This window comes from Octodon degus, unplaced genomic scaffold, assembly GCF_000260255.1.
Source record: "Octodon degus isolate 3935 unplaced genomic scaffold, OctDeg1.0 scaffold00114, whole genome shotgun sequence".
NCBI classification, from domain to species: Eukaryota; Metazoa; Chordata; class Mammalia; order Rodentia; family Octodontidae; genus Octodon; species Octodon degus.
The window spans coordinates 7,303,111-7,313,628 of NW_004524690.1; the positions used below are offsets into that span (position 1 = coordinate 7,303,111).

Genomic DNA, 10,518 nt, shown 5'->3' on the forward strand with positions numbered 1-10,518 from the left:
ACACACACACACACACACGAATGAGTGGAATTTATTTCTGGTTGCGAGAATGTTTCAAAGTATGAAAATTTAAAAGTGCTATAATTTGGATTTAATTGAACCCAAAACGTTCATGCTCTGAGCGCTTGGTGCGTTTGACGTTGGAATGTGGGGAATACCTAGGAGGAAAGACATGAGAGCTTAAACTCTGCTGAAAAATTTTGACTACTGTCTTGGTTACTTATCTCTCATTGCTGGGACAGAGGATCCAACACCCAGAATTAAGGAAGGAAAGGTTTATTTCGCTCACAGTTTATGGAGGTTTCAGTCGATACTCGGCTGGCTTCAGTGCAGTGTGGCATGCCACGTGGGCAACAGTTCAAGTCAGCACCTCGGATTTCATGAATCTGTACATTTATTTCCATCTTCACACTTAGGAATCAGATTTGGGGGCCAGGGAGATAGCTCAGTAGAATAAGCACTTGTCTGGCACGTGCAAGGGCCTGAGTTCAATCCCCAGTTTTGCTAAAATTAAAAAAAAAAAAAAGGATCAGATTTGAGAATTTTTCTGTCATTATTTCTCTAAATAAGCTTTTAAAGGACAAGTTTTTTTGTGGGGTATGGTTTTTGGTTTTTTAACTAGGAATTGAACTCAGGACCTTGCACTTGCCAGACAGGCACTGGTCAGCCTACCCAAAGATTCTGAGTAGGCCAGTTGGTAGGGACTAGAATCAGACTTGGAACTAGAGTCCTCAAGTAGACTGTCTGGACCCAAGACTAACAAGAGTGAGCCTGGTGCTGAGTCTGTAGAGGTATGCCTGGGGCCTTGGATCACTGGGGCTTCCAGTATTCTCTGTGTGAGGACTAGTTTGAAGTTAATTGAGTCCTAGAGGGCTGACTTGATACCATGTTGGGATAAGAGCTTGACTCTACAGTGGCCAGGCCAACATGAGGTCACATGTGGGGCAGTTAGGGTGAATGCCAACTTTATTGGCTTTGGGATTTGACTGGGGCACTGGCAGAGCCTAAATTTGATATATCTGTGTGGGTCATGGAAGTAAGACCTCACCCTACCTTCTCCGACACTGCTTTGTTTTATATTAACCATGAATTAAACAGCTTTGCTTCAGCACATACTTCCATCATGACTCTGCCTAAGAGCTAGCTGACAATGGACTGAATCTTCTGAATCCATAAGCCAAATTGAAACTCTTCTCCTTTAAGCTGAAGGTGCCCTGTACTGTGCCCTGAGATGGGATATCTAATACAACTTAGTATGTTGGTTTATGAGAATGGATCTGACCCTTACTCTACAAAAGTCATCTTAGTATTGGTGTCCACTGATGTAGGCTCTTAGAATCTGAGTTCGTAAGGATTAGTCCGGGATTCTGATAAACTAAGCTTGGATAGGGTCTACCACAGGCCTGAAGTTCATATATTGGGGAACCACTTTAGAGCCCAAGGTTTCAGGGGTCTGTGGTCTGACCCTGGGACACAGAGATCGGAAGGCACGCTGCTGTGAGCTGGAGGTGGAGTTTTCAGGTTCTAGGTCGGAAATGTGGGTTTACAGTGACTGGCCTGGTGCTTTTACTAGGATAAGCCTGTTAATTCCTGGCAATATGGTGGGCACACGATCACTCTCCTTCCTTAATGCTGGAGAAGTCTCCATGTTGAGCTGCCTAGGGAGAAGGGGATGTGGCTAACGAGACACTGTCCTTCCCTTAATCTTCCATGTATCTGTTCTTATTTCTGTGCTCCAGCCAAGTGTGTTAGCCACTCGCTTGGTGCCTTAGTTATTAAAAATGTAATTTTGTATTAAGAAAGCTTTTCATATTGATATGTCTGCAAGTGTATGAATGTTGGAAACTTTTATTCTTTTTTATTTTATTTTATTTTATTTTATTTTATTTTATTTTATTTTATTTCAAACCAAATTGGTAGGAAGAACTGAGCTAAGAGGCAGGCCCCCTGAAGACTTTTATTCTTGACACCACTCTGAAATAGTTAATATATTAAACAAATATGCACAGATATAAGGCGTCCATGGAATGTATTGACAGGACAAAAGGCTGAAGCTATTGGCAGAAGGCACAAGTCAATATTAGACCCAAGCAAATAGAGCCTGCAGTGCCCTGGGACAGCTGGAAGAGTGTTCATTTTTTTAAGTGGCAAGAGACGCTCTCACCTCCCGAACCACAGAAACAATTGTGCTGGCAGGTAGTAAACTTCTATGATTCTGATTGCTTCTAAATACAGTGTTTTGTTTTTAAGGATTAATTGTTACTGTATAAAGAATTTATTAATTTGTGTTCTAATTGCCTATCTAGACAGTCTGGAAGGAATTGATGCTTCTGTGTATGGGACTATTTAAGTACAAAATATTTAAATGTCAAAGATAATATTTGAGCAATTTAAACATTTTTAAATGGATTTAAATATTTTCATAGTTTTTCTGTATATAGTGTTTCTTAGACTACTAGTATTATCACTTTTCACAGTGCTTATTTTGTTTAAATCCTCAAGGTTTTATAACTGTTTAAGTTTTCAGTCTCCATTTTCTTTCCAAAATTATTAGCAACAGAGGTACAAAGTTAGAGATCAATGGAGTACTAGTCTAGAATTCTTAATTTGTGTCTGGAGAGAGAGTATAAAATTGCTAAGTTCCTTGACAAAAAAAAATGTGTCCAAAAAATTCCTTACTCTGTATATTGATGATTGTGTACTTTGATTTGAAATTCAGACACTCACAATAGTATTTATGTTAAATTAAAGTTTATGTTAAATATATGTTCAATACAGTCTAAATCCAGCAAAGTTATAAATGGGTTGTTTTCTTTCTTTCTTTCTTTCTTTTCCAGTATGTTCACTCTCAGCCGAGCAGCTTGCTTCTTTTGCTTGTTTGGCACCGTGCTGTGCGGTAAGGAGGTCACCTATGACACATTAAGTTAAGCAAATTTCAACTCTGCAAGAGAAGGCTCTTGAATTATGCAGATTTAAGGAAGGAGGCAGAGCTGGGTAATTCCTTTTAGTGTCTCAGTTTTCTGTCTGGAAGGAAGAGCTAAGTCCCAGGTGTATTGCCTTAAGTACACAGGTTCAAGGGGAGGACCGAGAAGTGAATGTCCTACAGCGCATGTTCACCAAGAATCTGTTGGAAGCTGACCCCACAAAGCAGATCCCCAAATAAGCAATCACTCGCCTATTTGCATGATTAGCATTCGACAAACAAGCTTTATTTGAAAATTAAAAAGAATCCTTGGCATTTATGGCGTCTGGGTCCATTCCAAGGATCTGACATGCACACGATACGTGCTTTTACTCTAGGTCACTAGAGGAACATTTCAGAAATGAAGATAACTGGTTTAAATTCAACCCAGCACACCATCCCTTGGACATTCTAGGCAAATTTTTTTCACCCTGATCCTTCATTTCTCTCCTTCCTCCATCTATTCCACTAGTTTTTAAAGGACTGTGGACTTTCATTTTCATTAGTCATGGCAGAAAAGGTAGATTTTTTTCTCGGGAGCTACCGCTAGGGGTCAGTTCTGAGTCTATGATTTTTTTTTTTTTTTTTAGGTTATGAGGAGAATATATTTACTGGGGGAAAGAAAGTTCCTGTCCGAGTGAGGGACAGAAGGGAGCCCTGAGCAGGTTGTTCTCAGGAAGCTGTTTTTTTCCAGGGACTTTTATAGAGGAAAATCATGTGATGAGGCGGGTTTAAGGTGGTGGAGAACATGGGAACTTGCTTAGGTGGGCATGAGGTAGGACAAAACTATGGTCAACCAGTGAGATTACAAGCACCGTTGCTCAGGTAAAATTAAATCTAGTACCCAATGGGGGAGCAGGTCACGTAACAAGCGGACATGATGATTTAAAATGGTCAAATCAAGGCTGCTTACTCTTCATACAGTCATCTGACAGAGAAAAACAAAACAAAAACCTCCTCTAGGCAAGGTTTACATTTCCAGAGAAAAATAATTTCCTCAGGAGAAGGCGTTTAATCCTCCAAACATATCCCCCTCCACACTGTGCCCTCAACCCTAACCATAAACGTTGCCATCATCACTGCTATAGAAGAACCAGCTAAATTCTGAGCAGTGTAAACCAGAGTTTCTGTGGACTAATTCAATTTCTTTTTAGTAGAAAAGAAAAAAAATCATAGTTATGCTGTGAAAGTTACAGGTGTAAATAAACAGAAAATGAGAAACTGTATGTTGCCTTAATCTCTAAAATGCAGAAAACGTTATTTTAAAAATCTTTTGTTTAAAACAGAAAGAAAAAAGAAAAACAAATTTTAAAAAGAGGGCCAGGGAGACAGCACAGCAGCATAAGTGCCTGCCTGACTTAGATAAAGTCCCGGGTTTGATCCTGGGTACCACAAAAAAAAAATAAATAAATAAAAATAAAAATCTTTCATTTAATCTTTTTCTATATCTATTTACTCATTTTACAAAAGTTATAATAACCATAGATACTTTAGTACTTACTTTTGCTACCAATAGCTGTCTTTAATCAAATGCATATAATTTTGGTAGCCTCTTTTCACAGTATTTTTGTATGTACCTTCTTACATACATACGCAATTATAGTTGTAGGTTAAACTCTGGGATATAAAAGTACTAAATGCAAAGTTGTGAATAGTTTTGAAGGTTTTATGACATGTATCATTAAATTACCTTCCAGATGGGTTACTTTCTGGTTAGCTCTCCCACCAGCATATGAGAGTTCTATAAACAAGTTTAGTTATAAAGTGCTTTACTTTGACCAACTGTAATAGGCTTCTGTTGCTGTATGGATTATGACATATTCAGCTTTCTGGAACAGTATGAATATTTATTTTTGGAAAACTGTTGTCTCCCACTTTGGGCCCATGTTCTGGTGAGACTCCTTCTGCTTTTGACACCAGGGCTGGAGCGTGGGCCCACTCGAAACTGACTCAGGAGGTGCACATATTTTGCTGGCACTGGGCCCATCAGAGCCCAAGCTTACAACCAGAATTTTGCTTGGGCATCCGGAAATGGCTGCTTACTCTTTTCCATTTGGAGTTAGAGTATAAGAGAATGCAGGGGCCTGAGCTGCTGGTGCAGAACCCTAGACAGAGCAAATGGATGCAGATTCAGTACTGATACTGTCCTGTGAGAACAACATCTAGCTATTCCAGAAGCCTGATTCGCCTCAGGCTTTTGAATCAATGAATTATATTTGTATTCAAGCCACTGTGAATTATATCTCCTATCAATTGCAACCAAAATCAGTTATTTAGTCTTTATTTTTTGCACTAATTTTGTGAATAAAATCACATACAGCTGTTTTAACTTTTATTATTCTTATCAGATTTTATTTACTATTTGTAGCCATTTCTTCCAAGTGAAAAATTATATTTTCATATGTGTCATATAATTTTTCTAAACTAGAATGCTTTTCTTCTCTTTTTGATTATGAACTTTTCAGCAAACTAAATAGCCTGGACATGGACATAAAGACCAATCTAAAAGCTGAAATCTATGCCCATTATGAGTTAACTTGTGTCACAGCATATTGGATATATTAAAAAAAAATCTCAAGGAAAGCTATAATTGTCATCCTCCTCCTCATCACCAGCAATTTATGAGAATAAGCATTAACATTTACTAGAAATTTCTTCCCATTCAGCCGAGTCATATGGAAGTTCACAAAGATTCTTCTGCAGAATGGAAACTCCAAGGCCACCACTGGTCATGACTTGTTCCCTGATATGCACATAGGGATGGGACCATCGTGCCCACTGATAATTATGCATCAGTTGAAAACACCAACTTCTAACAAACAAATCTGTTTATAACACACATTGTTACAAGGCCAACTGCTCAGTGTTTTTCATACATATGAAATTCAAGAATGCACAACTGGGAGCTTGTGTTCCCTAAAGCTTCTACCCTAAGAGATCTGTGCTGTTTCCAAATATAGACTTTACCCAAGAGGTGAGCATGTTAGTCTTACCTCTGGGAGAAAGGCAAGCAGTTATGTTGGTTTGAATCATCAATGTGTGATTCAGGGCTAGAATCCCCACAGCAATAGAGTAGTTAAGAAAAAAACAAAAAACAAAAAAACCATTAAATCTTTACTGCTTAGCAAACTGTCTGTTGCCTTAACTGCCCATTTCCTGAAAGACTACATAAAAAATAGACACTCTTTAAGTTGAAGCACAACCACTGCATTAGGGGACGGACAACGTTGTTGCCGGAATATTGCATAGTTATGGACAGCTGATTGATAAAAATGGGTGTGCTGCCTGAGCTAAAAAACTTACTGAGAAGATTTTGAATTGGGCGTTTCAAGGTAAATCTAAATTCATTTATTAAAGCTAGTAAGGACATTCTAGATGTAATATACACAAAATACAACACAACAATGATTAATTCCAAATGGCAAATGGCTCCAAATTTATTTTCAATTTAGTATATTCACACATTTCTTAATTATCTAAAATTTGCTTGTTTGTTTATGCTTTACAAGGCACAGAACCCAGCACACTTACACTGAGCTACATCCTCAGCCTTTTAAAATTTTTTGTTTTGAGACAGGATCTTGCTAAGTTGCTGCGCTGCCCAATTTGGGCCCCAACTTCCTGCCCACTTGTCTCCGCCTCCCAGGGTCCTGGGCTTACAGGTGTGCACCACCACTCCTAGTTTTGAAAATTAGCTTTCAAAAACAAATCATAACTTTTAGTTTGCGTGAACCAAACTGAGATGAGAAATGACATTTAATATTGTGTCCTAGAAAAGAGGACAAGATTGAGCATAAGAACGGCTGAGTTTTTGTCCCAGGACACTCATTAATGATGTGAATTTTGCGCAAATGTGTCCACTGTGAGCTTCAGTTATTTAACTTCTTCTTTTTTTTTTTTTTTTAAATGTCAGATGTAGGGAAAAAAACTTCTCTTATAAAGCTTTAAAAACCTAATAGGGCTTTTTATGAAAGTGTTTTAAAAACAGATCAAACCATTTATTTTAAAGCATGATGTTTTATAGCATGTTAAGTAACAGAAAATGATTTAGAATTGTGTATGATGTACAAAGTATTGTATGTTTTAATAAAACTCATCAAATAAAACTTATTAAAATGGCATTGATGTATTTTTATTAAGATTATTACATGAACTTTTTCCCAGTTAGTTTTTAACAACTGTGTCACAGGGTGTCTGACTCAATGGTATGAAAACACCTTCTTCAGAGGGGGCGATGTAAGTGCCATGTACAGCCCGGATGCCCAGTACTGCCAGATGATGTGCACTTTCCACCCCAGGTGTTTACTGTTCAGTTTTTTTCCAGAAAGTTCAACTAATAACCCAACAAAAAGGTAAGAGTTTGTGTTTTCTCATAGACAAAGTCAATCATTTTTTCAAAATGGTAACAGCTATGGCCAGAAAGCTACATGTCTTAGTCAATTTTCTCTTTGCAGAAACAAAATAATCAACACCCAAAAGTTAAGGGAGTAAGTTTATTTAGTTCACAGTTTGTAGAGATTTTAGTGCATAATCAGCTGGCTTCCAGGCTGGGTGGCGTGGCAGAGGGCAACATTTCCTGGTGGGCAGAAAGTAACAGTGCAACAAACACAAAAAATGAAGCAGGAATCCACGACTCAGCACCAGCCTTCTTTCTGTCCCTTGTATTTTACCCAAGCTACCTACTCCTAGCTCAGGTGGCACTCACACCCAGGACGGGGCACATTTGATCCAACCCTTCATTCTATCAAGTCCACTATATCAAGCCAATCAGTGGGCTAACTTTCTAATCACACATCCTTGACCCAAGTATCACACACTCACTCCCAGCATCACGTTCTCTAAATACGACATCTCTGAGAAGCCCCACTTGTGACAGCATGAGGCTTTGGAGGAGGGTCCAGACCTGAGCCATAGCAATACATCATCTCGCAAGTTGTTTCTCAAATGAGTCCAAGGACCAGTTTTATCAGAATGCTCTTAGGACCAGGGAGATAGTGCAGTGGTATAAGCTCCTGCCTTGCAAGTGCAAAGATTCCAAGTTCATGCCTGGTACTGCAAAAAGAAAAACAAAAATGCTCAGAAGTGGTTCTTCCAAAGGCAGACTCTGACTCCAGAAGCCAAACTTACTGAACCTAAGTGTCTTAGGCCTGGAAATTTTCATTTCAAGCAATCGTTGCATTTGTGGAAAGCAGTAGAAGATAGTTTTGTTTTTATTCAAAACCTCAAGAAAAATACTAGAGAACCATTGCGTCAAGAGATTATCTCAAAAGGGTCTAATAACAAATATTTCATCTGCATGAAGAAAGTGCTTAATTATATGAATTATTATCGTATTTTGGGTAGCACAGTATTAAGAAAATATGACAGAGCTGGATGTAGGACACACAGCTGTAATCGCAGCACTCTGGGAGATTGAAGCAAGAGAATAGGAAGTTCAAGACTGCTTGTGCAACTTAGTGACTTGGTGAGACCTTGGTTTAAAATAAAAAAGGACTAGAGATGTAGTTCTGCACAAACATACTGGGTTTGCTCCCCAGTACTACATTAGCAAAACAAAGGAAGAAAAATGATGTGACATAGATAAAGCTTTTTATTGAGACTATGATTAAAAGAGAGAAGGATTTAATGGTGCTTGTTGTGAGCCAGTTTTGACACCTGTGGCATAGATTGTGTGTGTGTGTGTGTGTGTGTGTGTGTGTGTACACTCAAATATGGGCATGTACATGCAGTGCTATTAGGTGATGATTTGGAAGAGTAGGAGTATTTGAAACATAGTGGTAATCAAAAATCTTACTAGGTTGTAAACATGCCATAATTTCATCTTAGTTTTTTTTTTCATTTTGATCAAAATCTGAAGTAAAATTTTTATTCCTATATCCATAATTCTTTTCTCTTATTTTCACTCATTTTCAGTTTAAAAACTAGAAACTAAATAGTCATTCTCTATTCCTACATGTAAAGCTACACAGAAAACCTGGCTGGTGTGTGAATACAATCATATTGAAACTGGGTTAGGTACTAAGACTGAGATCTGTGTGAGTAGTGAGACTAACATCAAACGACAGTGAAGACAGAAGGAAGTCTTCCAATAGACATAGGCTGGAAGGAATCAATAAGCAAAGTGAATACTAGATACACATTCAACTCTTATGACTGATGAAACTATTAAGCATATATATATATATATATATATATATATATCCACCAATTGGAAACATAGTTCCCTAAAAGCTTAGAAACACAAGAATAGTCATTAATTATTTAATATTGTTGACCCTCTGTGCTTGAACAAAGTGCTAGTTTTTAAAAAATTTTGAAGTGTGGTATTGCAAAAACCATTAGATGTTATAGAATCACCTCTAAAAATGTTCAAGTATCAAAGAAATCACATTTTTGAATGCTAAGCTCTGTTAGTGTAGAGAAATTACTAGACAGGATCATAATGTATGTTGATTATTCTAAGTGCACCTTCTTTTAAAAACAGGTTTGGTTGTTTCTTGAAAGACAGTATTACAGGAGCTCTACCAAGAGTGCATCGGAGAAACGCAATTTCTGGGCATTCTTTAAAGCAATGTGGCCATCTAATAAGTGGTAAGATGTAGATTTCTTAGACAAATTTGAGTTCTTAATATAGATTTATCTTAGAACTGTTGTTGGTCCAAGCCTGTTCTGTCACAGACTTTTGAAAGAAAGCACTAAGAAAGCACAGAATCGGAGAGATATTCTGAATTTAGGAGGAAATTATACTCATTTGGACAATTTTCTTCTCTTTGTCAGTCAATGTACACATGGCTAATGAGCTTCTATTATTTATGAGGTTCACAGTGTTTGCAGAAAGTGTGTGCACATCCAATTAATAGTCTCTCCCTGATTCCAGGTAAGACATTTAAAAGAAAACTTAGCAAACATCTCTCTCCCTAGTTGACTTGAGAATAATTTGTGATTCTTCTCCAGAGGTTATTTTGCTCTTCTCAAAGAGGATTAGGCAGTCTAGAGGCACTTTTGATTGTTACAGAGAGGGGAATTACTACTACATGTGGCATAGCCAGAAACGCTGTTAAATACGCTACAAAATACAGGGCAGATCCCCGCAGAATTTTGTTGCTCCAAATATCAACAATGCCATTTGTAAGAATTTGGCAACCTTTGTATGCCTTTCAGTCCAACTGGAAAGATGGAATTCTGTGAATCTTAGTATGAAAATACTTCTTAGAAGAAATGTGAGTCTAAGATGCTAGACAACTGTAATTCTGACATCTAGTGGTGCTAATGTATTGGGATAATTTTTTTTAAACTATCCTCTAGTTTGACTGAGGCTGATCAGAAAATGAAATGTAGCTAAAAAGATTTCATTAATTCATGGACTGGCAGAAAGTTAAAATAACCATTTTAAAACTGTATATTCTTACATCATTACTTTACTGTTGACATTTAATTTGTAGGTTTAAATTTCATGTTTTTCAAAATATGTCATCCTTTCATTCCCCTTTAACACCACACCCTCATTACACAGTCTCTCTCTCTCTCTCTCTCTCTCTCTCTCTCTCTCTCTCTCT

General features: G+C 37.7%; 1 protein-coding gene across 1 annotated transcript in view; it reads left to right on the forward strand.

Annotated features, from left to right (window-relative positions):
* Positions 1-2,108: 2,108 nt before the first annotated feature.
* The window catches only part of Klkb1 (kallikrein B1), a 22,150-nt gene continuing 13,740 nt past the window's right edge, over positions 2,109-10,518 (forward strand). Inside the window, exons 1-4 of the mRNA XM_004639798.3 lie at positions 2,109-2,196; positions 2,838-2,896; positions 7,152-7,314; positions 9,447-9,553. Coding sequence (XP_004639855.2) covers positions 2,839-2,896; positions 7,152-7,314; positions 9,447-9,553 — 328 coding nt within the window. The 5' untranslated portion in view covers positions 2,109-2,196; position 2,838. The remainder of the gene's footprint in view (positions 2,197-2,837; positions 2,897-7,151; positions 7,315-9,446; positions 9,554-10,518) is intronic.